Source organism: Puma concolor, chromosome A2 (genome assembly GCF_028749965.1).
Source record: "Puma concolor isolate L17-30 chromosome A2, mPumCon1.1.hap2, whole genome shotgun sequence".
Lineage (NCBI taxonomy): Eukaryota > Metazoa > Chordata > Mammalia > Carnivora > Felidae > Puma > Puma concolor.
The window spans coordinates 154,012,364-154,040,248 of NC_141668.1; the positions used below are offsets into that span (position 1 = coordinate 154,012,364).

The 27,885-nt window shown below is 53.7% G+C and overlaps 3 protein-coding genes across 11 annotated transcripts in view; all 3 read left to right on the forward strand.

Annotated features, from left to right (window-relative positions):
* COL7A1 (collagen type VII alpha 1 chain) overlaps positions 1-3,102 on the forward strand; it is a 31,020-nt gene extending 27,918 nt beyond the window's left edge. For 2 of the 5 annotated variants that reach the window (XM_025916101.2, XM_086698286.1), the window contains 10 exons: positions 28-90; positions 190-306; positions 477-554; positions 652-705; positions 835-883; positions 1,532-1,564; positions 1,713-1,799; positions 2,032-2,121; positions 2,248-2,445; positions 2,776-3,102. In XM_025916101.2, the coding sequence (XP_025771886.2) occupies positions 28-90; positions 190-306; positions 477-554; positions 652-705; positions 835-883; positions 1,532-1,564; positions 1,713-1,799; positions 2,032-2,121; positions 2,248-2,445; positions 2,776-2,792 (786 nt within the window). In that variant the 3' untranslated portion in view covers positions 2,793-3,102. Of the gene's footprint in view, positions 1-27; positions 91-189; positions 307-476; positions 555-651; positions 706-834; positions 884-1,531; positions 1,565-1,646; positions 1,800-2,031; positions 2,122-2,247; positions 2,446-2,775 lie in introns of those variants that run through there. The other 3 variants (XM_086698285.1, XM_086698288.1, XM_086698287.1) reach the window with 3 other exon arrangements.
* Positions 3,103-3,212: 110 nt separating this feature from the next.
* On the forward strand, positions 3,213-5,097 carry UCN2 (urocortin 2). The gene has a single exon (XM_086698289.1). It carries the CDS (start codon positions 3,962-3,964, stop codon positions 4,451-4,453), a length of 492 nt encoding a protein of 163 aa, XP_086554415.1. The 5' UTR covers positions 3,213-3,961; the 3' UTR covers positions 4,454-5,097.
* An 805-nt stretch (positions 5,098-5,902) lies between these two features.
* Positions 5,903-27,885, forward strand: part of PFKFB4 (6-phosphofructo-2-kinase/fructose-2,6-biphosphatase 4) — a 34,715-nt gene continuing 12,732 nt past the window's right edge. The window contains exons 1-9 of one of the 5 annotated variants that reach the window (XM_025916620.2): positions 5,903-6,047; positions 15,346-15,462; positions 15,606-15,702; positions 19,271-19,337; positions 21,860-21,934; positions 22,301-22,357; positions 23,019-23,140; positions 25,342-25,549; positions 26,111-26,257. In XM_025916620.2, coding sequence (XP_025772405.1) covers positions 5,984-6,047; positions 15,346-15,462; positions 15,606-15,702; positions 19,271-19,337; positions 21,860-21,934; positions 22,301-22,357; positions 23,019-23,140; positions 25,342-25,549; positions 26,111-26,257 — 954 coding nt within the window. In that variant the 5' untranslated portion in view covers positions 5,903-5,983. Of the gene's footprint in view, positions 6,048-9,563; positions 9,753-15,345; positions 15,463-15,605; positions 15,703-19,270; positions 19,338-19,390; positions 20,087-21,859; positions 21,935-22,300; positions 22,358-23,018; positions 23,141-25,341; positions 25,550-26,110; positions 26,258-27,885 lie in introns of those variants that run through there. The other 4 variants (XM_086698291.1, XM_025916618.2, XM_086698290.1 and 1 more) reach the window with 4 other exon arrangements.

Genomic DNA, 27,885 nt, shown 5'->3' on the forward strand with positions numbered 1-27,885 from the left:
GTCTCTCATGCTTCTTTCTGTTCCCAGGGTGATCGAGGCTTTGATGGGCAGCCAGGATCCAAGGGTGACCAGGGTGAGAAAGGGGAGCGGGTAAGTGGAGGCCAAGGTCAAGCTAAAGGGACTGTACTTTCTGGAAGTGGGTCCATCTTTGGGGACTTTGATCACTGACTCTGACCTGTCTCTCCACAGGGGCCCCCAGGAATTGGGGGCTTCCCAGGTCCCAGGGGCAATGATGGCTCTAGTGGCCCCCCTGGGCCACCTGGCAGTGTTGGTCCCAAAGGCCCTGAAGGACTTCAGGGCCAGAAGGTAAACAGCTCTGGCCCTGACTCCTGATCCCTGAACCTCCCTGACCCTTCCAATATCACTGACCTCTGACCCTGCAACCCATCGCCAATACCCCTGAGCCTATGATCTCAACTTTCCTTCCTTCTGACCTCCACTGACTCTGACTGCTCACTCATCCTTGTGTCTGACAGGGTGAGCGAGGTCCCCCTGGAGAGAGAGTGGTGGGTGCCCCTGGGGCCCCTGGGGCCCCTGGAGAGAGAGGGGAGCAGGTAAGTGGGGATTCCTGGGGTTGGGGTCAGAGACTGGGGTGACCTCTGGTGTCCCTAAGATCAGAGGTCACAGTCTGGTCCCATCTGTTGCACACAGGGGCGGCCAGGGCCCGCTGGCCCCCGCGGGGAAAAGGGAGAAGCTGCATTAACAGTAAGTGTAGGCCTTCGTGGGCTGGGCCCCTGACTCAGTGCTGTCCCCCTGTGATCCCTGCATCATATGCCCTTTGTCCCTCCCGTGATCCCTGGGTTCTTCATGATCCTTGTGGTCTTGTGCTCCCAGGAGGATGACATTCGGGGCTTTGTGCGTCAGGAGATGAGTCAGCATTGTGGTGAGTGGGGCCCAGCCCAGAGCCTCTTGGGTCTCATTCCCATTCTACTCCAGCACCCCTAGACAGGGGCAGGTGGGGTCCCCAGAACTTATGGGGGACCAGCAGTCACAGAGATGGGTGGAGATGGATAGATACACAGGAGGGCATGTATGCTCAGGACAGACATACTATGAGGACTTTCCCCAAACGGTGACACGCAGCAAATGTGGGTGGACACACGGTGTTCCTAGAAGCCCAGTGTGGCCGTGTGTGGAGGGGTGGAGGCGGGAGCAGCCCAGTGGGGCTCTGATGGCCCTGAGGGGTATCAGAGAGTGAAGCTCCGTCTCCTCCTGTCTCTGCTTCCGTTCCCTCTCCATGCCTGTCTGTTTCTGACGCTCCCTCTCTTGCCCTTTGTTGGCCTGTTCCCAACTTCTCTTTCGTCCTTTGTCTGTTTCTCCTCTGCCTTTCTTCCTCTTTCTTCCTTCCTCTTTCTCTGCTTCCCACCCTCTCTCTCTTTCTGTCCTGTCGGTCTCTCTGTCACTCTCTCCTGCTGTCTTTCTCTGCCCCGCTGTGTGTGTCCCTCTGTCTCTCTCTTTCTCTGCCCCTTTCCATCGTTGTCTCTTTCTCTCTGTTCTTTTCTCTCTCCCTGCCCTTCTCTGCCCCCTCCAGCCTGCCAGGGCCAGTTTATTGCATCTGGATCACGTGAGTAGTTTTCTGGTATTTTCTGCTCCTGGGACTTTCCTCATGCCAGGTCCCACTGTGTCCATTACCTGGGTTTGCTCAGCAGGGACTTGGCTGGGGTGGCTGCCATCATGACCCCAAGGCCCTGTGCCCCTGCTCCTTGCTCCAGGACCCCTCCCTAGTTATGCTGCAGACACTGCCAGCCCCCAGCTCCACCCTGTGCCTGTGCTCCGGGTCTCTCATGCAGAGGAGGAAGGTGAGGACAGGGGAACCATGGGGCATGTGTGGTGGGGCACAGACACATGCGGGGTTGCTCATGCATGCAGGGCACATGCCACGTGTATAGGGGCGACATGGAGGGCACAGCATGAACACTGGGCACACACGTGGGAGACCAGCGCTACCCGCCCCACTCCCAGGGCCGGGGTTGGGCAGCATGAACGTGGCCCAGCAGCAGCCTCACTCATAGCACCCCACCCTGTGTGCAGGCGAGGTGCCCCCAGAGGACGATGAATATGAATATTCTGAGTATTCTGTGGAGGAATACCAGGACCCTGAAGTTCTTCAGGATGGCGATGGTGAGAAGGGGGGTTGGCCCAGAGGGACTCAGGGAGGGACAGTAGTGACCCCTGCTGACCTCTCACTGACCCTCAGTCCCTGACTGCCGCCACCCCTGCTGACCTCCTGACCCCCGTTGGCCCTAGACCCCTGCTTGCTTCCACTGGATGAGGGCTCCTGCACTGCCTACACCCTGCGCTGGTACCATCGAGCTGTGGCAGGTGGCACAGATGCCTGTCACCCCTTTGTCTATGGCGGCTGTGGAGGGAATGCGAATCGTTTTGGGACCCGTGAGGCCTGTGAGCGCCGCTGCATGCCCCGCATGGTCCAGAGCCAGGGAACAGGTATGGGCCTACCCCTCCACCCCGAGAGGGACCTGGACACTGAGCCTACCCAGATCAGGTCTTGGTCGGGGTCCCACGTCAGGACCCCCCTCAGACTGGGAGGCCTGGGACAGACCTCCCCAGACCAAGTTGCTGAACAGAGGACCCTAGCTGTGGAGTCCCCTCCATGCTCCCTCCTCAAGGGTCTGAGTGAGGATCCCCTCTCTGAGGTCAGAACCTCACTCTTGTGCTCCCAGCTGCCCCACTGACGATCTGCGCACTGCCTCTCTGTGGCCTACATGCTGGGTGAGGCCAGATGCCTGAAGTCAGCTCCCAACCTGTTCCACCCAGGTGCTGCCCGAAGCTGAGGCCCAGATGATGAGCTGAAGTCCAGCATTCCCTGGTGGACTCCTGTCCCTCCCCTTGGTGCTACAGGCCTGAGTGCATGTGAGCGTGCATGAGCGTGTCCGTTATTTCAGTGACTTGGTCCCGTGGGTCTAGCCTTCCCCCCTGTGGACAAACCCCCATTGTGGCTCCTGCCTCCCTGGTAGATGACTCAGTGTGGGGGTGGCTGTGGGCAGTGAGCGGATGTGACTGCATCTGACCCGCCCCTTGACCCAAGCCTGTGACGACATGGTGCTGATTCTGGGGGGCATTAAAGCTGCTGTTTTAAAAGGCCCCTGTTGTGACTGTTTGGGGAGATGGGGATGGCAGGGGGTCCGGTTTTCCCTGGGAGGTCAGTGCTCTCCTGCACGGGTGCAGAGTCCCTCTGTCCAGCCCTGGTCACTGTTCTGTGACTCTCAGTGTCCAACTTGTCCCCAAAAAGGAGTAGACAGAGTGGAGGCTGAGGACACGTCCTCACTGCCCCCCCAGGAGGGGATGAGTCAGAGGTGGGGGGCTGCTTCATGCCGGAGCCGTGCCCAGCTCCTACCTCAGGGGCGAGAGATAAATGGGCCCAGAAGGGGGCAGAGGCCCGACCACAGCACAGCACCGCCTGGTCCCAGCCGCGGGCAGCCCCAGCGGCCCCACCTTGCTCCAGAAGAGGCTGCGGCTGGTAGGACTGGGATGGCTCTGGGTGGGATGGGCAGGGCCTTGGGGGCTGAGTCAATCCGGGTATGGGTTATTGGAGGTCTCCGGACGTGGAGTCTCTGGCTGCTTCTCTACCTTGACGACCCCATTCCTGCCCTTCTTTGTCCACGATCTGCTGCAAGCTCCCTCAGACCCGAGGCTCCCCTTTTGTCCCTCTGTGTTCTCTCCATGCCTTGGTGTCCTTATTTTCATCATGCTGTCTGTCTCTGGGGTGGCTCCAGCCTCTTTGTCTTCCAGTCTCCCTCTTTTGCTCTGCCTCCATGTCCTCCCTCTCGTCTTTTTCCCTCTTCTCCCTCCCCTCCCCAACTGTATCCATCTCTACATCTAGATCCAGACCTAGCTGTGCTCTCTGTCTCTTTCACTCTCCTTCTTGCTCTCTCCGTCTCCCTGGCCCCTGCTCTGTCTGGCTGTCTTGTGCTTTCATCTCTGTCTCTCTTATCTCCGTCCCATGCCTGGCCTCTCTAATCTCTACCTCTCTGTCTCCTTTCCTTGGTCTCCCTCTCTCTGTCTGTCTACTTTCCCCGTCTGCATCTGTCCATGGGCCACGGCTGCCCAGAACCCCTGCCCTGAGCCTCTTTTCTCCTCGCAGCCTGACCACGCGATGACCAGGCGGGCTCTGCTGGTGCTGATGATCCTGACGTCGGGCAGGGCCCTGCTTGTCCCCATGACCCCTATTCCAGCCTTCCAGCTCCTCCCTCAGAACCCTCCCCAAGCCACTCCCCGCCCTGTGGCCTCAGAGAGCCCCTCAGCCAGCACCGTGGGCCCCTCCACTGCTTGGGGCCACCCCAGCCTTGGCCCCCGCCCAGGCCCCCGCATCACTCTCTCACTGGATGTCCCCATTGGCCTCCTGCGGATCTTACTGGAGCAAGCCCGAGCCAGAGCTGTGAGGGAGCAGGCCGCTGCCAACGCTCGCATCCTGGCCCATGTTGGCCGCCGCTGAGCCTGAGGGCAGGGGTCACCCTGAATTAGGAGACCTGGAAGGCAGCAGCAGAGCAGGACGCACTACATCTGGGCACAGTGCGCCTGGCCACAGCCCCGTGCAGTCACTGCCATGTGGTGTCATATCACAGCTGAGTGCCTCACAGAGCCACAGTTTGTTTGGACAGCCCGGACATTGCCATATCGGGTGACTGCCAAATGGAGTCTTGCCATACCTGGAGCCCCACAGACTTACAATATGTCTGGACAGCTTGGACACTACTGTGGAATGTGACTACCGTGTGGAGTCTTGCCATGTCTGGGTGCCCCACAGTCAAAGAGCAAGAATCTGGACACTGCCAATGTGGCCACTCTTGTGCCAGTTTTAGGAACCTCAACGTAGGAGCCCAGTATTGCATCTCAGACCCATCCACCTAAGACCAGACCTGCAGGTCTTCCCTGACCCCAACAGGTCACCACACAGGGGAGTGCAGGCTGAGGGTCACATGCATGTTTTGTGCTTCATGAGGCAGCACCCACCCCAGAAGAATGGGGCCATCACAGGCATCTCCAGGCATGGGTGACCGTACGTGGAAAGTCTGTGGTTGTGACAGCCTTGCCTTGTGCTAGGTGTACGTGTGATCGGTGGGTGCATCTCTGCTGTGGGTGTGTGGGGGTGAGGGGAGGGCATGCGAGGGGGCTGGGCAGAACAGATACTTGTCCCCCAAACCCACATGAAGCACACTCAACACACAGCCAGGCACTGTCCTACCCACAGCCCTGCACACCTGGCCTCGGCCCTTGGACACACATGACTCAGGAGAGAGGAGGCTCGGGCTGCTGGGGCTCCGGTCCAGCCCCATACCTCCTTTGTTGAATTGTCCCAAGCAAACTAAAATGTGCTCACCTTTCCAAGCCTTAGTTTCTTCCTCTGTAAAGCAGCATGATGCCACCAAGCTTCTTGCAAACATTCAGTGACGGTGCACTTGAAGGTTCTAGCACGCAGGAAGAGCTCAATAAATGTAGTGACTGGAGAATGGGATGAGTGAGAATCACAGTCATGTGCACCCAGGCAAGGACAGTCAAGGGTTTGGTCATAGCTGACTATGTTGCCCCTCTGCCCACTCCCCTCCACCCCTGCCCCATTTCACCCACCCGGTTCCTTGGTGTAGAAGGAGTAGGTTTTGCCTAATCTCACACCCCCAGCTCCATTGCTGGGCTGGAGATGGGGCTGACCTTCTGAGCAGTGTGGACAGGCTTGCCTGCAGATGGGGCAGATACCCTGGGTACTGTAGACAGCTCCAGGGCAGACACTGGGCAGTATGGACCGCTCTGCCTGGAGAGAGAGGCCACACGGGCAGGAGTTTGGCTGCCTGGGGTGGGGGCACTGTTGATCTCTCAAGTTGTGAGCGGCCTCGGGGGGCGGGCCCAGGGCGTGGCCGGGGAGGCGGGGCCACGGGGCACACCGAAGCTCCCTCACGAACCCGGAGGGCGGGGCTGCCTGGCTTCAGGCTGCAGGGGGGCAACGGCCCGGGGCCAGTTCGCTTTCAGTATGGAGAGAGGCACGGAGGGAGGCAGCGCCCTGACGGACCCCGGGTCAGGGAGCAGTAGGCGGGGTAGGCACCGGCGGCGGGGAGAGGGTGGGGGGATTGGGGAAAGACCAGGGCGCAGTGGGGGTGGTGCTGGAAGGGGTGCGAGAGTGTTGGGTGTCTCTCTAGCTGTAGGGGTGTTCTGAGGGGGCATCAGCCTGTCGGTGGCAAGGAGGAGGGGGAACCCTGTTGCCGTGCAGGGGAGTGGAGGGGCTGGGCCAAGGGGGAACTATAAATAGCTTCTTCCTGCAGCCCAGGGAGAGGGACAGCCAGCTGGAGCTGCCTGAGGCCCTCCCGCTCTACCCTTTGCTGGCCTCCCAGGGGGTCAGGTTTGTCCAGGTCCCCCTCAGGGGTCACACATCAGTTTGGGGAGGCCCAGAAGCTCATTTGGGAAATTTTTCGTATGAAGTGGCTTTAGCCCTTAAACCAGGATTTCTAGGGCACCTACTGTGTGCCTTGTGTGGGTCCTGAGCTGTTCTAAGCACCTACTGTGTGCTCTATCCTGGTCATGAACCTCTCTAGCCCTTACTGTGTGCCTTGGCTGGCAATGAGTCACTCTGAGTGCCTACTGTGTGCCTTGTGCCAAGCTGCAATCAGCAAGTGCCGACCACAGTTCACAGGCTGCTTGGTCACATGGCTCCATACCCACAAGCTGGAACCTCACACCGTCTGTGAGCTCTGGGCCCAGGGAGACACTGGGGATGATCCTGGGCTTGAACTGGCTGGACGAAGCTGGAATTCCTGGGAACCTTCCAGTGGCACAGAGGGAAGAGGAGGAGGGAAATAAAGGGGAAAGGAGGCAGTAGAGAGCAGCGGGCTGTGCAGCCTTCCTGTCTGTGTAGGCCTGGGTGCAGGGCTTGCTAGTGTGTGTGCACGTGTGGCTCTGTGTTCATGCTTCCGTGCACTGGCATGTGGGGCTGTGTGGCATTCACTGAGGTCCCTGGGCCTTTATGCTGCAAAGGGTGGCTTGACGGTCTGGCCAGGACTGACCAACAGATACAGGTTTGGGGAAGAGTTTGAGCAGCAACAACTGAGGATCGAGGACTTCAGCCAACCTATAGCTTGTAGCCTGGGACACTGGAGAGAGGTCTAGTGGTCAGTGCAGAGGGCACCATGGGAGCCAGCCAGGACCAGGCCAGGCAGGTTCATAGAGGAGGGGGGAGGCTGAGCAGGACACATTCACACATGAGTGCACGCCGACATCCCAGCACACTTTCCACCCCGTCACTTTGGGATGGCTCCAAGGAAGGAAAAGCCATGAAGGCCAGCTGTTCTCTTGGAAATCTACTGATGCTGTAGGAGCAGAAAGCCAAGAGAGCATTTCAATGGAAGGAACAAGCCAGAGCCCAGGGGTAGGGGTAGGAAATGTGGTGATATGGAAGGTGTGGGAGGTGAGGTTTTAAAGGGCTGGGAGTTCATCTCAGTCTGTCCTGCACTGTGGGCTGGCTCTGTGACGCCGGACCCTGCTCTCCTCCGTCAGTTTCCTGAGAAATGGGCAGGGAGACGAGGAGCATTCTTAGAGCAGAGGTAGACTTTGACCTTGGGGAGGGGCCCCAGGCTCCTCCTGCTGGTGACCTGTGGCCTCCCACTGGATGTTGGGACTTGGGAAGGTGTGTCTGGGTCAGCCCAGGGCCAGACTGTTGGGGGAAGAGTGGGAGGTACAGTCATTGCTCTTCCTGAGAAGTCAGGCTCAGACTGGCCTTGGGGACAGCTTCCTCGAAATGGCCCTGGCATCCTGCCCTGCCCTACCCCCTACCCCCTACCCCCAGCTTTTGACTAGCATCCCAGGAGGGGTAAGGAGGAGAATGGCAGGCAGAGGAGGTGCTGGGTGTCTGTGGGTGCTAGAGTATGTAGCCTTTGCAGTGAATGCTGGGGGTTGGATAGGGTGTGGGTGGGTGGTGACAAGGTCTCTGAGGTCGAGGTGACCCCAGGATGGCCTTGGCAACGGCTCAGAGACAGACTGGAAGATTGACTGTGCCAGGAACCAGTGAGTGGCTTTGGAGAAGTAGGAAGCAGGTGGGTGGTCACAAGGGGCATCAGGAGCCACATATGAGTGTGTTCAGAGCTGCCCTGGTGTGAGGTGGAAGGAGGTGGGAGGTGGACGCTGCAGAGAGAGGATGAAAGAGGAAGTGCTCAAGTCTGTCTGGGGCAGGGCATTCCTCTGGGGGTAGGCAGCTAAAGCTGGTTTCAGGAAGGATCTAGGTGGGCTTCCACCTCCCCATCCATCTCCTGTGAAGTGGGCAAGACATCTGTATCAGAGTTATCTTAAGGGTCCTTGCCAGGCTCTGAAGTGCTGGGTGGAGACAAGTGGGTGGCAGGGAGGTCAGAGGGAGGGGATGCTGCTCCCCTGATGCACCTGGCTCCTGGCTGGGCACACTTTGGGCAGAGAGAACCTGAGAGTGCCATGATCCTGTCTGGGGGTTTTGTGGAGGACATCGCTAGAGGGCAGTGTGATCCAGGTTTGAGCAGTGTCAGTGGGGGTCCCGGGACAGAAAGTGTACCAAACTTTGAGAAATTGGGCTGAAGAGACAAAGGAAAGTGACACAGGGTTCCTGAACTTCTGGATTTCTCCCTTGCCCCCTGCTTCCACTGCATTCTTAGAGACGGGAGGGAGATAAATAATATAAATGATATCACTGATGTGCTTTAAAATGGATTTCTCAGACACTGACACATTTAATAAATACCAGAATCTTGTAGGTTGATGATGCCCGCATTCTGTTTTCCTGATGGAGAGGCAGAGATTCATTTAAAAAATATGTAGATTTACAATTTAAAATTTAATTGGTAGAGATGAAATCCTGGCAGGAGAAGTAAGATACTGCCAGGGATCTTGGTTAAAAGGTCCTGCTCATGTGTTCCAGGTGGGCCAGAGTTTTAGCCTGAGCTTCCCACTAGCCAAGGTAAAAAGAGGAAACATAATCAATTTTGAGATTTGTCCCGTGCCCCTGTCCATGAGGTAAAGAAACTTTTCCAGCGCGGGTGAGTCGGTCGCTTCAGTGGGCGAGGTTAGAGTCCTGGGGTTTGAGAGAGGGTCGAGAGAGGACCGAACGCAGGGCTGGCGGGCGTGGCAGTTGACAACTGGGATTACGCAGGAGTCACCAGACAGGTCCCGAACAACTGAGACCTGAGGGTCAAGCAGGCCCTGCTCCCGGGCATGCAAATCCCTTCCTCCTAGGGAACCTGAGGTCAAGGGTAGCAGTGAGCAGAACCCGGGTGCTGGGGGGGGGGGGGGGGAGGGGGAGGGGGGGGGCAATCTATGCAGGCGAGGCCGTGGGTGAGACTAATACTAACGCGTATCTGAGTGTACGGTTGGGTGTGCCGGGCTAGAGCCTCTGCACATCCCGGGCTAGAAGCTGTGGGGAGCTGGGCATGCGCGTCCTCGATCCCGGCGTGACTGGCGAGCCTGCTGGGTCCAAAACCGGCTGGCAGTCGAGTTGGGCATGCGTGGTCGGAGGCCAGCCCTCTTCTGTTGGGGGTAGGGCCTATTTGTTCTGGGGAGGGGCCTGGAGGAGTTGGATTGGCGTCTGCACGGCTCGAGGAGGGGCGGGGCCGAGGGGCGGGGCCTCGAGTGGCCCGAGGTGGCCTGGCTGCTGGGTCGCGGTCCGCGCAGTCCGACTCATCCCATCCCGGGTATGGCGTCCCCACGGGAATTGACTCAGAACCCCTTGAAGAAGATCTGGATGCCCTACAGCAATGGGCGACCCGCTCTGCACGCCTGCCAGCGCGGTGGTGAGGCGGGGTCCTTGGGGAAGGGGAGGGCGGCGCATCGGGATGCGTGGATAGGGCGGCCTGGGCAGTGGTCTCCCATGGAGAGGGGGCCAAGGACAGGTGGGAAACCGGGGACAGATGGGGCTGCCGTGACTGGTGGTAGAGGAGCAGGAACAGGCCGGGAGCCGGGCACAGGTGTGGCAGAGCAGGGGGAAGAGACATGTATATGGCCGCGTCTACGCTCGCTAGGGGCTAGGTCTGGCCGCCATCACCTCTGGCAGGTACTCACTAGGTCAGGGCAGGGGAGGATTCGGAGCTTCGTCCTGCCCTCTCTGCAAGCCAGAGAGTGTAGACCGGTTCTGAGCTGTGTTGGCCTTATGGAAATCATTTGGCCTCTCTGAGCCCGGAAGTTTCAAACGCCCAAGGGTGGGCCATTCCTCCAGTGGGAGGAAGGGTGCTCCTTGGACTTAACTACCCACTTCTGGGCCTAAAACTGAGCTTTGAGAGGAATTTCAGGGAAGTGCAGTTGTGTTGAGAATGGAGAAGGTGAGAACACTGTCCCATATGGACCTGTCTTTGTGTTCATGGCTGTATATGCATCCAGATGGGGTTGTGGGCGAATGGTAAGGTTGGAAGAGAAAACATCCAGGAGACATGCTGAAATCTGTGGAATTGTTAATGAATTGTTACGGCGGGGCCTGCCTTTCCTGGGATCCCGGTGTTTAATCCACTTTACTTGACTTTCTATTTGTCCTTACATGAGTCTGCAACCGCTTATTGCCAAGAAAAACAAAGATTTTTTTTTTTATAACCGAAACATTATAATGAATTTGCAAATTGGCAAGGACCTCAGAGAACATCTAGTCCAACTCGTGGTACAGATATAGAAATGGAGATCAGGAGATTGTGTGTTGTGCTAGGATCTCCTTGTACACCTTGATGTTTGCTTGGGCATAATAAGGGAGGGGAGAGTGCCCTGTGCTTGTTTTGCTTTGGGCCAGCCTGGGGGCTCTTTGACCAAGATGTGAGTCCTGTAGGTGGGCTGTGTGTATCTCTTACTGTACTGGGTCCTGGTAGGGGGTGGTCATGGTTTTGACCAGACATTCTGGTGGGTCATGGCTCTAATCATGATGTAGGTCCTGGTAGGAGGCTGAGGTGGTGGTCAGTCTCTTAGCCCGGGGGCCATGGCTTTCCAGTCAGTACTCAGTCTGACTGGCTATGGCTCAGTACTGAGTCTATGGCTACAGCCTAGACATCCTTTCTTCCAGACTTTTCTGGAGGGACCGAGGCCAAGGCCTCTTGCTCTTGTGCTTCTAGCCAGTCTGCATTAAGCTGTCTTGTCCTAACAAGGGGGTGGCTGCTGTTACTACATAAAGGCGAAGGAGTCACAACCTGGGCTTTTGGAGGCAGGAACACTCCAGCCACATGGTAGCTCAGCTGTGTGACCTTGGGCACGAGGCTGACTCTCTCGGCCATGGGTTCCTCATCTGTGGGATGGAGGCAGCCATCTCCCTATTCCCAGAAGCTGCCAGGAGCCCCCTCAGGAGGAGGCGCTTGATAAGAGGCAGCAGGTGGCTCTGCCATTTCATCACCACTTTGCTTCTCTGTGTGTCAGAGTCAGGAATTGAAGCATCAGCCCTGAGCCAGCCCCCATTCCAGGTGGCAAAGATGCTGCGACCCGTTGGGGAGGGGTCTGTGTTTCTCCACGCTCCAAGGATGCGATGAAAATGTGGCTCTGGTCTGAGCAGAGGAACTTGTGCCATGGCACTGTCTCAGGGTGTTGCAGCGGGTGGGATTCTGGACTGTCCCAGAACAGGAGAGCTACCTGGAGGAGGAGGCACCCAAGAAGCCAAAGATGAGACCTGCAGATTGTGTGGTGGTTTGGTCCCCAAGCAAGGGTCCCTGAGTTCACAGCAGGGAGTAAGCCAGGAGTGAACATGGAACCTGTCTGGGCAGCACCTCCAGTCCCTAGAGACTGTTCATGCGGCACTGTACCCTCTACATGGTGGACTTATAACTTGATGGAAGACCACAGGAGGCCCCCCTCTGAGGGAGGGGGATGGGTAGAAGTTGACTTGATCACAGGGCTTTGTGGAGAAGAGGATATAGGGCCTACGGCTGATCTGTGCTGTGTAGTGGGTTGGCTTTGGTGTATAGTCCCTGGCTCCTGAGGGCACCACAGGCTGGTTGGCTGTGCTTCCTCCACCCCCACTCCCCATTAGCAATTCTTCTTCCTTCGGAAAAATTCAGAGCTACACATGAAGGCCTGGAAGTTGTTACCTTCTTCATCATTGACCCCTCAGCTCAGACTTGGAGGAGTTCTGGGGGCAGGTGGGGCAGGGAATGAAGAAAGGAATCAAAACAGAAAGGACAGTACTTTTGATAGATTTATTTTATTTTATTTTATTTTTTAAGAGAGAGCACGAGCGTGCACACATAAGTGGGGAAGGGGCAGAGAGGCGTGCCCAGCATGGAGCCTGATTGGGGGGAGGGGGGCTCAATCTCATGGACTGTGAGATCATGACCTGAGCTTAAATCAAGCGTTGGATGCTTAACTGACTGAGCTACCCAAGTGCCCCTATGATAGCTTTTATTAACAAAAAGGTAACAAGACTTTTCTTTTTTTTTTTTTAATGTTTATTTATTTATTTTTTTTTAATTTTTTTTCAATGTTTTTATTTATTTTTGGGACAGAGAGAGACAGAGCATGAACGGGGGAGGGGCAGAGAGAGAGGGAGACACAGAATCGGAAACAGGCTCCAGGCTCCGAGCCATCAGCCCAGAGCCCAACGCGGGGCTCGAACTCACGGACCGCGAGATCGTGACCTGGCTGAAGCCGGACGCTTAACCGACTGCGCCACCCAGGCGCCCCAATGTTTATTTATTTTTGAGAGAGAGAGAGAGACAGAGCACGAGCGGGGGAGGGGCAGAGAGAGAAGGAGACACAGAATCCCAAGCAGGTTCCAGGGTCTGAGCTGTCAGCACAGAGCCAGACATGGGGCTCGAGCTCACAAACCATGAGATCATGACCTGAGCCTAAGTCGGACGCTGAACTGACTGAGCCACCCAGGTACCCCAGGTAGCAAGACTTCTGGGCTAAGGACACGATTGGTGCATGCACGGGACGATAGGAAAGATGACTTTCTGTCCCCTCTGAACAGGACAGTGATGCCAGGCTGCTTTATTTTAAAGAGTACTCCCTTCCCCAGCCTGCCTCAAGGAAGTAGGAGCACGTGCAGTTCAGGAATCAGTTCTGGAACCCACTCAGGACTTGTGGCTGCCCCTGAGGTGACACCGCCAGAAAGTCATCCCTGTGTTGCACTAGGCTTATGTCGGGCCTCTTGACTCCTGGGGCTCCTAAGGCCTTAAGCAAATTTATAGGAAAAGAAATCAGTGAGGTAAGTCGAATTGACATGTCTGCAGATTTCCTTCTGCACCCGCCTCATGTTCTAAATGGTGCGTTCTGTTGTCTGGTTGCTCGGGACTGAGGTTCTTGAGGGCCCAGAGCTGCAGTTCCAGCTGTGCACCCAGCTCACCTGGCGCGTATGCTCTCTGTTCAGGCGTGGTAGTGGGTTCCCTCTTGTGGGCCTCAGTTTGCAGATTGTCTACTGCTAGCACTTGCTTATGTTTTGCTGTTGTAAGCAGAGCTATTGTGAATACACTTGTACCTTGATCTTTCTTTGGGTCATTTCCTTGGGAGCTTATCTTGAGGAACAGAGATGGTAGGTAATTTATTGCTCTTATTCTGCACCCAGCCCTGGTTTACTGCCCTGCCTGCCCACCATGGCTGTGCATGGGGTCAGGGGATGCTGTTACCAAACACTGGGAGAGGAGGCCACGAGTTTCTCTGGGATGGGAGATGTGAAGACGGATCCTGAGGTGGTGGGAGAGCCCTTCAGGGAGCAATGGGAAGGAGTGGAGCAGGCTGGCTGCAGGTTTCCCCCATAGTTAGTAGCTGATTCACTGCTCTTTGGTTGCTTGAGAGCCTGGCCAGCAATTGTGCAAACAGCACAGGCCATCGTGTCGCTGGGCCTCAGGATGCAGGGTCTTGCTTAACTTGCTTTTCTCTCTCCTTAGCCAATGCTGAGGTTTTTCTGCAAGCTCACTCTTGCTCACTGTCATCCTGTGTTCCATGGGATCCTCTCCTTCTCTCCCCTGAGGCTCACAGTTTGGGTCACATTTGCCCAACGGTCATGTGCAGGAGCGATGGAGCCCCGACTGACAAGCAAAGCCCTTTACTTCTCTGCAGGGCCTGCCTGGAGACAGACAGGTGCTTCTGTGCCCTAAGTCTGAAGGGCAGTCTGTGCTAAGGTGCACTTGTGTCCTTAGCCAGGTGTGCTGCCAGGGCTGGGCAGAGGGCACAGGTTCCCAGACCTGCTCTGGCTTTCACATGGAATAGTGCTAGACCTCACTGAGGGATTGTCATCCCATTTTACAGGTGAGGACACCAAGTCTCAAAGTTGCCAGTAATTGTCAGAGTCAGTATAGGAACCCAGACCTGTCTGACTCCTGACCCCTAGACAGGGCTGCCCCTAGGGCCTCTGCACTCCAGCTCCAGTGAGGGAGACAACTTGAGGGGTGGGGCCCAGTGATCTGTCCAAGGACTACCAGGTGAAGGCACTTGCAGAGCATGGGGCAGTGACAGGTCCCCACACGGGCCCTCTGTCTGTCTGCTGTGGTTTCACATGGCCCAGGTGCTGAGGACAATGAAAGGAAAGCTTCCTCAGGTTTCTGAGGTGAGGCTACACTGAAAGCTGAGACGGGTCACGTGAGGCTGGTGGTTCTGCTGTCTTGGTGTCTGTCCTAGTGGACCAGGGTTTGGGGGTGCTGTGTCCAGACCTGTCCCCGCCTCCAGCCTTGGCAACTTCTCTGGCTGCCACACTGACCCGGTGACATGTGGGATGGTGGGGGGTGGGCTATCAGAGGGTCAGTCCTTGTGGACATTGGTCTCAGCCCCTCATGGCTCTCACCCCAGGGGATTTCGAGAAGCCGCCCCTCCCCCCAGCCTGCGCCCATAATTTTTGAGCATCAGTCCTGTGCCAGACCCCATGGTCCTGAATGGCTCAGATACTGCAAGGCTGCTCTTGTTTCAAGTGATCAAATGCAGGGGGCAGACTCGTGGGTGAGGTGACCAGGACTGAGGGAGAGAGAGGGTGCCAAGGCAGTGTAGAGGTGTCTTGGAGGAAGGGTTCACTGAAGAAGCAGCTTTTGAGCTGGGCTTTGTACGATGAGGCAGGCAGGAAGGGTAAGCAGTGGGAATGCGCTAGTGGGAACGCTGAGTGACTGCTAGGCTGGGGTGCGGATTCCTGGGTGACAGGTGGCGCGTTGAATACCCTCTGGGCTTTGGCTCTGTCCTGCATGTTCATCCAGGGGTGTGGCACATCCAGCTTTATATCCACAGTGCACATCTGGATAAGGGGCTGGTGAGATTCTGCTGTATCTGCTGGAGCCCAGACAGGCCTGGGCAGTGGGGCCATGCCAGTGGTGGCTCGAGACCAGGGTATGAGGCCAGAAGGCCTGGAGGGCACATCTGAAGTCCTGTGCCAGGAGCAGAGGGAGGGGCACACTGGGAGGGGTCCCAGCTCTTGTCTGACACCAGCTCCTTGCCTTTCAGTTTGCATGACCAACTGCCCAACGCTCATTGTCATGGTAGGCCTGCCCGCCAGGGGCAAGACCTACATCTCCAAGAAGCTGACTCGCTACCTGAACTGGATTGGCGTGCCAACACGCGGTGAGACTTGGCCTCGGCTTCCAAGGGGGCCTTGGGGCTTTGTGAGGGGGAGGGGAGAGGAGGAGAGAAGGCTGGTCTGGGATGTGTCAAGGGCAAGAGCTGGGGCTGCTGCTGTGTGAAAGATGAACCTTTCTTTCCCCCAGAATTCAACGTTGGCCAGTACCGCCGGGACATGGTCAAGACATACAAGTCTTTTGAGTTTTTCCTTCCAGACAACGAAGAGGGCCTGAAAATCAGGAAGTGAGTGTATGTATGTGTGTGTGATGTGTATGTGTGATTGTGTGTGTTTATGGAGAAGGCCCTGGAGCCCAGGTGCCGATCATGACTAAGCTGCTCCTGAGCCCTGGCCTTGCCCTGCCCCCACTGGGCTGTGATAGGGCTGGTCTCCTGACCATCTCAGGATGTGGTGGAGCTGAGGATGTGTTGGATTTGGGGACAGTGGGAGAGGGTGTGTGGCCTCTTGGTAGTTGGCCCTGCCCTGGGGTTCATGAACTCTTAGTAAGGACATCCTGTGGGAGGGGAAGAGGGGGCTTCAGGGAGATGCAAGGGGCTTAGCCAGGGCCAGTCAAGGGCTGGCTGCATAGAAGCCTCTCAGCTTGCTTACCCCAGGCCTTCCATGAGGATGACCTCTAGTAGGGAGGGAGGCCCGAGTAGGTGCAGGGACACAGGCCTCAGGGATGGGGCAGAGTGGGAGTGGGACTACCTCCAGGCAGCTTCTCACAAAGCCAGAAGGATCAGCCCAGAACCGTGGCCTTCCTTCCCTTGCCCCAGAATAAACTGTGTACTTGGAGGATGTTTGGCATGTGCTTGGCATGTTCTTGGCATGTGTAGGGTAGGCCGTGGCTTTGCTTTCATGTGGCTCAAACTTCACACTCTTGCTCTTATTCACGAGATGGGAATTTGCATGTGACACTCAGACTTGAACCGAGAACACCAGCTGGTGGTCTGAGGAGCTATGCTGCATTCTTTTCGGCAGATGTCAGCTGAGGGTTCAAGAAGCTTCCTTGCCCTTGCTCTGGACCCAGCCATTGTGGTAGGGCATTTAGCAGAGGTCTGCCCAGCTGTAGTGACGTCTCCAAATCAAGTACGGGTCCAGGCCAGAAGCTACTGAGTTGTTGCCCAGGCCTGGATTCTAGGCTGCCTGCTCTGTCTCTGGCCACCAGGGGGCAAGAGCTCTTCGCTGTGGCGCTTGGCCCCTCCCCAGGGTTTGCTCTTGGGTCAGTAGGGCTGGGCCAGGCTGCTGCACCAAGAAGGTGGGGGAATCTGACATTTCAGGCCTGTGGCCGAATTGTGGGTCAAACATGAGACTGGACCCTTTGGTGACCCTGACAATAGGGAGGGGAGTGATATTTGAACTCCTGCTGTGTATTGGGTGCATGCTGCCCATTATCACCACCCCTTCCCATTTTACAGATGAGGAAACTGAGGCTCAGGTGTCTCATATAAGATAACAAGTTACTTCAAAGAGCCCAGACTTGAATCTAAGCCCATATACCACTAAAAACTGTTGTGTCCATCTTCTAGTATTACCCAATTAGTAGGTCAGAGATCATATCAAATGCAGATTCTACAGCATCCTCAAGCCGTGGGCACTGACTAGCTTGCCTGATCTTTCCTTCAGTGGGTGCTGGCACCTTACTCTCCCAGATGTGGAGACCAGGTCTGAAAGTGATGGTATTTTAGGATCACGCAGGGTTTGAATTTGAAGCAAGGCCTGTCTGAATCCAAAATATTTGCGGGAACAATAAGAGAGCTGGCACTCCTAGGGCTCACCGGTAATTCTGCTCAGGCTGCCAGTCGAAGGTAGGCGTATTGGGATTAACTGAGATGGGGAAACCCAGCCTTGGAGTGGTTGGGGAGCTAGTCCAGAGTCACCCAGCTGGAACAGAGGCCCCAGCGGTAGCAGCTGGGGGCAGGTTCACATGGGCCTCTCTGCAGGCACACCCTCTGCCTATTCCTAGAAACCCTCCCTTCTGGATCTAAAGCCTGGGTCTGTGCTACCGGACCATTTCCCAATAACCAGCCCCGAACGTCCCACAGCTAACTGGCAAAATAGAAGAATCAGACTTTTTAAAGTGGGAAGCCTGAGAAGAGAAGACTGTATTTCCCAGAGGCCTAGGTTCTTGTATATCGTCGAGGTCCCTGGGGTTCTACAGCATTGATGTCTGTCCCAAACACTGGGCACAGTGGTCTCCTACTACACACGAGCCCATATGGCGACCGTGGGCGCGTGCACATTTGTCTGACAATTCAGTTCAGTTCTTTTTTTTTTTATTAATTTTTTTAATGTTTTTATTTATTTTTGAGAGAGAGAGAGAGAGAGGGAGACACAGAATCCAAAGACAGGCACCAGGCTCCAAGCTGTCAGCACAGAGCTCTATGTGGGGTTCAAACTCACGAACCATGAGATCATGACCTGAGCCAAAGTCGGACGCTCAACTGACTGAGCCCCCCAGGCGCCCCAATTCAGTTCAGTTCTAACACTATCTATCTGGAGTTAGCATCAGTCTACATAGGTTAAGGGCTCAGTCCCACAGACTGCCCCCACTTTACACTCACACCCCCATCCTCTCAGGCTCCCAGGCTGTTCCTCCCACATTTCCACTGGAGCCCTGAGATGTACGTGGTGCTGCCTTAGCCAGAGCAGCCCACAGATTTCAGCCCAGAGCATGGTGCTGAATGCAGGTGGCCAGAAATGACTCTGGCAATGCCAACTTCCCAGACTCTCAGAATTCAGGTTTTTGGGCGTGCAAAAGCTTTTTGAAATGTTAACTAAAAGACCCACTGGGGCACAGAAAGGTCACAAGGAGGCATAGGAACAGAGCTCCTCCCAGTGACCTGGACTCAGCTCTGCCACCAGTTTCCCCATGACCCCAGCAGGCTGCCTCCTGCTCCGCTTGGCCCGTGCCTCCATGCACGGGCACAGTGGCCCGGCCCGGTGGAGGCCCTGACAGCACAGCCCTTTGATGCACTGGGGGTTTACGTGCAAAATCAGAAGATCAAACAAATGGAAGAAGATCTAATTTTATTCTTACGTCAGAAAAGATAAAAAGAAAGAAAGAAAAAGAAAAAGAAAGAAGGAAAGAAAGAAAGAAAAGAAAGAAAGAAAAAGATTAAAATGATTTATCTAGCTGCAGACCTTGTGGGAGAAACGGATAAAATTAGGAAGATCCTTATATATAGCAGTATGTTTAGCCGCAGTAAACCAAGAGGCTGAGATGTTCTGAAGGCAGTATAACCAATGATCAGTCATGGGGAAAGTTTCACCTTCCACAGGGCCAGTGGACATGGTGCAAGAGGCAGAGACATAGCGTCCTCCTCCAGGAAGGATAGTATCACGTGTTTTCTCTCCCAGGAAAGAAAATTGAATATTAAACGTAATGTTGCCCTGGGGACCAGCGATAGTGTTTTTTGTCTCCCCACTGCCAGCCCCCAACAGTCACATATGAGGAAATGTCTGGTTTTGAAAGTGCTTATTTTGATATCAGGGGAAATGCATGACACTTGGAAGTCATGCATATGGCAAAATGGCAGCCTGGATTTGCGCCCAATGAGATGAGAAGAGAAAGCACAGAAAAGTGGTATTTTAAAAACTATTCCCAGTGGCCAGGAACACGTAGCCTTTCACTTACAGGAGCAGAGTTCACAAAAGCGCTGAAAATTACCCGAAGGAAAGAGAAACCTTGAGAAGAGAAGGGACCCCAGGGACTGTGCCCTCTCTGGTCTGGGGTAGAACATATCCCTGACCTGTTGCCCTCCTGCAGCCAGGGTCGGGTGCTGGGCTGACCCTGTGTTTTTTCTTCTGAAGGCAGTGTGCCCTGGCGGCCCTCCGCGATGTCCGGCGGTTCCTTAGTGAGGAGGGGGGACATGTGGCGGTGAGTGTAACACCCTGGTGACTTCTGGGAGTGACATGTGGGAGCCTATATACATCTAGCCCTTTGCTCATCAGGAATCCAGAAGGGAAGTCAGGGTGTGTGTGGCCCCAGCTGCCCCTGGGCTCCAGCCCTTGGGCGGAAATCTACAGCCACCATGTAAGAGGAAGCTAGAGGCTGGATGTGTGCTGGGAATTTCCCTCTGGGCTTGTGGTTGCATTTGATCCTGTAGGACTTCCTTCTGAATACTCACATTATTGGCCACCGCATGTGGTAGATCATGTTACCAAGTCTTTAGCAAATGTGATTTCTCCTGGGGTGGGGAGAATCCTGGCCCGTATTTAGTGGCTGTTCTGGGAGCCAGCCAAATCCTGGGTAATGGAATTCCCCTGTGTGTTGGCCCCTCCTGTCAGGTGGATGGGTGGGACACAGTTGAGCAAGGGTGTCTGTTGGAAAGGGCCCTACCCTAACCCTATGCAGTCAAACACAGGGGCTGCTTTTTCCTTCCCTTTTCCTCTCGGAGACGTGCCTCCCACAGCTCTTCATCCTCCAGCTCCATCTGGATCAGTTGCCTTCTCAGTCTGTGGTAGCCTGGGAATTCCCTTCTTCTGACTCCCGAGTAGAATGCCCTGCTCTCGGACCCCGTGTCTTCTTTTTCCTTGTTTACTGACTTGTTTTGTTGGAGCACATCCTCCAGTAGCTTCCTGAGAAAGGTACTTAGGAAGTACATCACATGAGACCTTGCATGTCTGGTAATGTCTTGTTTTATCCTTATAGTTGATGGTTGGGTGTAGGTGGGAGGTATTTTTCCTTTAGAATTTCCACAACATTGCTCTGTTGTGTTATGGCTTCTAGAATGGCTGTGGAAAAGTCAGATGGCATTCTGATTTGTTGATCTTCCTAACAGTTTCATCTCTTGGAGGGAACTGGAGATGCTCATGGCCTTTTCTCTGGGGAGAACTTTAGGGCCTTGCCGTGGGTCCTCTCCTCCACACTGGGTCCTGGGGTGACTTTTCCAATGGGAAACTCTTCTTTAACAGATCAGGAAATTGTTGTCTATTAATTACTTTGATAAACCACCCGACCACTTTCTGACAGTGATTTGCCATTCCACTCCCATTTCCTGAGCTGTTTTTTCTAGAACTCCTGGTGGCTTCATGCTAGGCTTGGGCCCTAATTTTATCTTTTTTCTCCTTATTTTCTATGTCTGTCATTTTTGTTCTATTTTCAGGGAGACTTTCTCAACAAGCACTTTATCTTATGAGCATTGGGTTGAATTTAAAAAAAGTCATATGATCATATTTTAATTTCTAAATTCTAAATTTCTTATTCTCCTAGTGTTCCAGTTTTTTATAACTCTGTCTTGTGGTTACTATAATATTTTGTATCTCTCTTTAAATAACAATTGTAAGTTTTCTTACATTCCTTTATATTCTATACCCCGTCTTCTTTTGCTGAAAGTTCTTTTTATTCTTTTTTTATCTAGTCTGTTTTTCATGTTAGAGGTTTTGCTGGAGCATCCAGTGAGCCCTGATTAAGAGCCCTTTTAAAAAAAGTCCTGCTCTAGGGCGCCTGGGTGGCTCAGTCAGTTAAGCATCCGACTTCGGCTCAGGTCCTGATCTCACAGTTCATGAGTTTGAGCCCCGCATCAGGTTCTGTGCTGACAGCTCAGAGCCTGGAGCCTGCTTCAGATTCTGTGTCTCCCTCTCTCTCTGCCCCTCCCCTGCTCATGCTCTGTCCCTCTCTCTCAAAAATAAATAAGTATTAAAAAAAAAATTTTTTTTTAAGTCCTGTTCTAAAAGCTGCTTGGACATGCATATAAGTGGGTTACCCCTGAGGGTGTGTGGACAGGCCCCAGGCAGTTCATAAGGAGTTCCAGGCGGGTCAGCCTGGCTGGATGTGGTGGGGAGAAGGCCTAGGGTTCCACCTGGTCTTTGCTGTACCACCAGGCAGTCCTCCCTCTTCCTCTGCACACATGTCTCTTTGCTCAGAGACACCTGTGTCCCGATTCCGACTATCCTGGTTCTGTACAAGTGGGTGTGCTCTGGTGGGTGAGGGCTTGTATTTGGTTTTCTCCATTTCTTGTGAGTCATTCACCCAAATTTTGTTAACATCTCCTCTCCTGTTCTCTTTACTCTTCCCATTTTAGTAGAGTCTGAGGATGGCACAGAAATAAACAGGGGTTCTGCTCTCCATGTGTAACTGGTTTTACAGGAAGCATGAACTGAGTCAAGCGTAAACTGAGTGCCTGCTGCATGCAGGGCAGTGCTGAGTGTGTCCTTTGTGCCAAGGGTTTGCTGCCCTGCCAGGAGCAGAGCCACCCACTCCTTCCAGCTTCCTTGAGGTGTGTTCCTCAAGGAAGGGGAGTACCAACCCAGCCCTTGCAGGTCTAAAGAACACTGGCCAGGAGGGTGGCCTGGGCAACAGAAGGTCCCTGTGAGAAATCCGGTCCCCGTACTGCAGCTGTTGGCTGACTTCCCCTCTTCTCCAGGCCAGAGGCTGAGTTAACCCTAGTTTGGTCCTAGGTTTTTGATGCAACGAATACCACCCGAGAACGGAGAGCGACCATCTTTAATTTTGGGGAACAGAATGGCTACAAGGTGAGGCCTCTTTGGTTTACCTTCTTGGTTGGGCTGTGGCATAGTCGGACCCTCTGGAGCCCCTTTCATAGCCTGGTGACATGTGTTGGGCATCAGGCAGGTGGGTTCCAGAGTCGATTTGGGATAGAAGCGTTGCTATTTTCTCTCCACCTGGAATTTTCTGTTTGGGGAGGTGGGTGTCTTGATGGGAGAATCCTGGATAGGGTGGCATCTTCTTTGGTCTGGGGCTTCTTGACCCTTCCCTCAAATGCACAAATCCCTTGGGTCAGCGTGGCCCTCAGTAGGGTAGGGGCTCCCTGGAGCCAGGCCCAGGGCCCTGAGAGTGTCTGGTTCCTTTTCTCCTGCCTGCCCTGGTCCTTGCTGCAGACCTTTTTTGTGGAGTCCATCTGTGTGGATCCTGAGGTCATAGCTGCTAACATCGTGGTGAGTGGTGTATCTGACCTTGTGGGGCAATAGTACAACTGAGGTAGCATGGGACAGTGAGGTCCTCTCCAGGTCTGGGCTGGTGCCTGGGCCAGCCTTAATTTGGTCTTCTTGAACACTGGGGGTGGGGTGATCATAGATGCCCAAGGGCCACTTGTGTGGAGGGCCATGTAGCTGGGGGCATTCATTCTTGCTCCCTCCTCTTCCCTTCCCTTCCCCTCCCTTTCCCCCTCATAATTCCCTGGACAGTGGGAGAGGAGCTTCAGCCTCTGGAGGTAGAGAGTGTGGTAGGAGGTGGTTATATTTGGAAAGAGAAAGAGATTTGATCTCTCTCCTACCCCCTGTTTTACAAGGAATGAATATCTGGGGTTGGGAGGATGGTTCAGATGGCCTCACCTCCCCCAGTGCCACAAAAATGAGGGACTCTGATCTTAGGGTGCCCACTAATACTCTGTGGCACTGGTGTGGGAACTAAGACCAGGGAACTGTTGAGCTCTTCCTAACGGGACCCGTCTTCTGGGATTGGCCTCCAGCCTCATGCCCGAAGCCTTGGCCTTGGCCTCTGGCCCTGCCTCCCCCTTCCCCCTGCCCGGCATTCTCCTTGGTCTCTGGCCCTGCCTGGCCTCCAGCCCTGATGTGATGTCTGTGCTTGGTCCGGCAGCAAGTGAAACTCGGCAGCCCCGATTATGTGAACCATGATAGTGATAAGGCCACGGAGGATTTCATGAGGCGCATTGAATGCTATGAGAATTCATATGAGTCATTGGATGAGGACCTGGACAGGTGAGTGAGGAGAGCACTATGTCCTGCAGCTATGATGGGTGGGTGGTGGGGATCCCCCTGAGCTGCCTCCTTGTGACTCCCTGTGGTGGTGGCTGATGGGCCACTCCAACAGGCAGAGATGGTCTGGCCTTGTTTCTTTCCTTCAGGCAGAAATTGAGGACCAGAAATGACTTGCAGAACCCCATTACCTTATTGGAGCTCTACAAGTCAGAATTTTCTGTTATTCCATACAGTTCTTGATCTCAGGGTTGTAAGTTCAAGCCCTGTGGTGGGTGTAGAGCTTACTTAAAAAAAAGAAAGAAGGAAAGAAAGAAAAGGAAGGAAGGAAGAAAAGAAGGAAGAAAAGAATTTTTGCTATTCTGTTATAAAATCAAGCCTGATTTCTGTGCAGCGGATCTTCCTGCCAGGCATTTGCAAACATTACATGCTGCCCTTTAAGTGCGCGGTCTGCATTTTGAGCAGGCAGGAAGGAGTGCCCAGATGCTGCCTACAAACAGCTGGCAGTGGCCTGTGCTGATTAATTCCACTGCCTCTTTCTGGAATGGCAGACCCAGCAGGCACTAGGAATTAGTGTCAGGTGGGGAGGGGCCTTTAGGCCCACAAGGGGCGTTCAGCTGAGGCTCTTACAGTAGCAAACTTTTTCTGTAAAGAGTCAGGTAGCAAATATTTTAGGCTTTGGGGTCATACAGTCTCTGTTGAGCTATTTAACTCTGCCATTGTGGTGCAAAGGAAACAGACAATGTGTCAATAAATGGCTGTGGTCCAATAAAACTTTATTTACAAAAACAGGTCGTAGGCTGAATTTGACTTATTGGCCATAGTTCATTGGTTTCTGTCTAACAGCAAAAGTGGGGGCAGTGGTTAAGTAAGTGACAGTGTGGCCCCTTGGTAAAGTGTTGTATAGTCACAGATCATACCGACAATGCATGGGAAGGTGTCAGTTATGTAGCATTAAGTGAAAGACTGGAATATAAACTTGGGCGTGGGTTACTTATAATGACATGAGAACATCTGATGTATTCAAACTAAGGAGAACAAGCCACTATAAGAGGGATGGTTTCTGGGGTTCTTTGCAGAGCACTGGCTGAGTCTCCTTGGCCAGCCTAAGGCAGTTGCACTAAACAACACTCATTGCCTGGGCCCCCTCTGTGGTTTTTCGTGTTTCTCCAGTCACTCCAGCTCAGCGGTTTTCCTCATGGTTCTGTGATGTCACCGTGTGAGACGCTTAACTGGAGCAGCTCCTGTTGGATTCCTCAGTTAACGTGCTGCTGTTTTTTGGTTTTTCAATTTTTTTTTTTTGACATGTATTTATTTTTGAGAGAGAGACAGAGCACAAATGGGGGAGGGGCAGAGAGAGAGGGAGACAGAGAATCCAAAGTGGGGTCTAGGCCTTGAGCTGTCAGCACAGAGCCCAACGCGGGGCTGGAACTCAAGAACCGTGAGATCATGGCCTGAGCCGAAGGCGGACGCTTAAGCGACTCCGTTGCTGCTATTTTTATTGGTGTCCATGTAACAACCCTAAACCTAAAGCCAGGCTCCCGGGCCAGACAGTGAGAGCTCAGATGAGAGCATGCAGGGAGCTCCTGGGCCAGTCCAGAGCACGATGCCTGAGAAACCCCACCTTTCCTCCTGGTGCCTCCCCAACACCCAGCAAACATATCAGCAGAGAATGTTCTCCCAGCTGCAGCACTTCCCAGCCAGAACGAGGGAAGTGGCCGAGCTGGGTTTCAACAGGAGGGCTCACTGGGGGAGGGAACGGCAGGTGCAGGGGTGGCTGGCCAGGGGAGTGGAGGAGGAGTGCTTGCCAGCTTCTTTCAGGTCAGTCCTGGAAAAAACTATCTCTTATTCACCTTACAGACTATGCGTTGAGAGCTCAGAGGTAGGCAAGCGGGGTCCGGGGGACACAGAGCAGTGGCGAGAGTCACAATGTGTATGACTGACCCTGTGCTTTGGATGTCACCTTTTGGAAACACGACAAGTGTTGAGCACTTCTCACAGGGTTTGTCTGGATGTCACACGTGTTGTGTTGCTCCCCCCTCACCCCCATCACTTATACACCGGCTGACGGTCCTGTGTGTTGTAACCTGAAGCCTCGTGGTCAGGAAGGCACCACTCTGCGGCCAGTTCCTGTGGCTGGCGGGACGGACCCTCGAGGGCCCTAGTAGCACTCACAGGGCTCTCTCTACCTTCTCTCTGGAAAGGGATCTGTCCTACATCAAGATCATGGACGTGGGACAGAGCTACGTGGTGAACCGTGTGGCTGACCACATCCAGAGCCGTATTGTATATTACCTCATGAACATCCATGTGACCCCCCGCTCCATCTACCTCTGCCGACATGGGGAGAGTGAGCTCAACCTCAAGGGTCGGATTGGCGGGGACCCAGGACTGTCCCCTCGGGGCAGGGAGGTCAGTGTGTGTGTGGAGGAGGGAGGGGCGGGTGGGTCAGTGTGTACACGCTCCCATATTAGGTTGGTGGTGCTCCAGCTCTTGTAGCTAATGTGTCATCAAGGTGGATGACCTTCATTCAGTCTGGAATGTTCCTGTCATTTAGGGAAAGTCACCAAGCACCAAGCTTGTATTTCTGGCTTCCATGCAAGTTGTCACCAGCTGAGCCCCTTTCTCTGGAAAGGCATGCCATTTTGGGAGTGATCCAAATTCCTACAGTGCAGCTGATGGCTGCACCACAGTCTAGGGGAGATATTGAGGCCACAGTTGGGGGTTATAAGGACTAGGACACATGGTCAGGAGGTGGGCAATGGCAGGGGACGTAATGATCCACAACGGGAACTACACAGAGGGTTCTGGAAAGAATGCATAAGAACAGCACTTAAGGACATGGGTATTCTTAAGAGATTAGTTCTCTGTGTTCTTGGAGGCTGGGCACAATGCCATGTGCCCTGTGGCTTCATGGTCCTTGGAGGGCAGCCTGGAATCTGTGAGACTGAATTTGCTTATGATGCATTTCAGTTTGCCAAGAGTCTGGCCCAGTTCATCAGTGATCAGAACATCAAGGACTTGAAGGTCTGGACGAGCCAGATGAAGAGGACAATCCAGACAGCTGAGGCCCTGGGTGTGCCTTATGAACAGTGGAAGGTCCTCAACGAGATTGATGCGGTAATCCCCATCTCTCTCTTCCGTTGCCTGGGTCTCCTGGGCATGGCTGCGCTCAGCCAGGTTGACAGTGTTGAGGGTCAGGGAGAGCTTTCTCCTTAACTTTTCTTCATTTCTTAGGGTTTTGATTCCTCACTCCCTCCCTCTTTCCTTCCTTCCCTTCTTTTCAATTTAACTATGTAGACCAACTAGGATTTATTTTGATGTTCTAACATAGGCCTTAAATCTGATTTTTCCCCAGTTAACTCACTTACCTGTAACTATCTGTCTATCCTTGTCCTGTTGATTTATTTCACCTACTTTTATATTAGGTATGATTTACATATCTGTTCACGTACCAATAGCACACTATTTTAATTATGACAGTTTTTACTAGGTTTCTTGGCCATTTGAATATCTTTTGTGAGGTCTTCTGCTCTTTTTCTCCCCCTATAGGATTGTCTGCCTTTTTCTTATTAACTTTTAGGAGTTCTTCATGTATTTTGGATACAGTGCCTACCTGGTGATTTTTTTTTTTTTTTTTAATTTTTTTTTTCAACGTTTTTTTATTTATTTTTGGGACAGAGAGAGACAGAGCATGAACGGGGGAGGGGCAGAGAGAGAGAGGGAGACACAGAATCGGAAGCAGGCTCCAGGCTCTGAGCCGTCAGCCCAGAGCCCGACGCGGGGCTCGAACTCACGGACCGCGAGATCGTGACCTGAGCTGAAGTCGGACGCCCAACCGACTGAGCCACCCAGGTGCCCCGACCTGGTGATTTTTGATTGGGAGCTGGACATTTTGGATGAACAGTGTTGGAGATAAGTTAGGCTCAAGTTAATGTTATCTCTCTCTAGAGGATAAACTTTTACTTGGGGCAGGCAGTTGGGGTGGGTTACCTTAGTCTGCTCAGGAATAGAGCAGTTTCAAAGCTGCTTTTTTTTTTAAGTTTATTTATTTATTTTTGAGAGAGATAGTGTGTGTGTGTGTGTGTGTGTGTGTGTGTGTGTGTGTGCGCGCACGCGCAAGCAGGAGAGGGACAGAGAGAGAGGGAGACATAGAGAATCCTAGGCAGGCTCCACGCTGTCAGTGTGGAACCCGACCTGGGGCTTGAACTCACAAACTGTGAGATCATGACCAGAGCCAAAATCAAGAGTGGGACACTTAACTGACTGAGCCACCCAGGCACCCCCAAAGCTGTATTTTGAATTTGTGGAGGCCACTCAACTCCCAGGTCTTCCTCCTTCTCCTATAATATAGCCTTTAAGATTCTGATGGAAAGACTTGTGGGCCCAACCTTTTTTTTTGTCCCTTCAGCCCAAGATTGCTGCCAGTTCTGCCAGGCTTGTGTCCACTCAGTCCCTATACTTCCTGCTTGGCTTCTCCTTCTCCCCACTATCCCTGGTTTTATTGAGATATAATTGGCATATAACATTGTAGTAGTTTTAGGTGTACAACATGATGATTTGGTATATGTGTATGTTTCAAAGTGATTACTAAAATAAGTTAACATCTGTCATCTCCCATAGTTACACATTTTTTTCTTGTGATGATAACTTTTAAGATCTAATCTGTCAGCAACTTACAAATAGACAATAGACTATTGTTAACTATAGTCACCGTGATGTACATTATATTCCCCAAGACTTAATTA

What these genes read in the sequence shown, in the direction of transcription:
- UCN2 (XM_086698289.1), top strand. Translation starts at nt 3,962, where the DNA reads ATGCCTGGCCTCTCTAATCTCTACCTCTCTGTCTCCTTTCCTTGGTCT.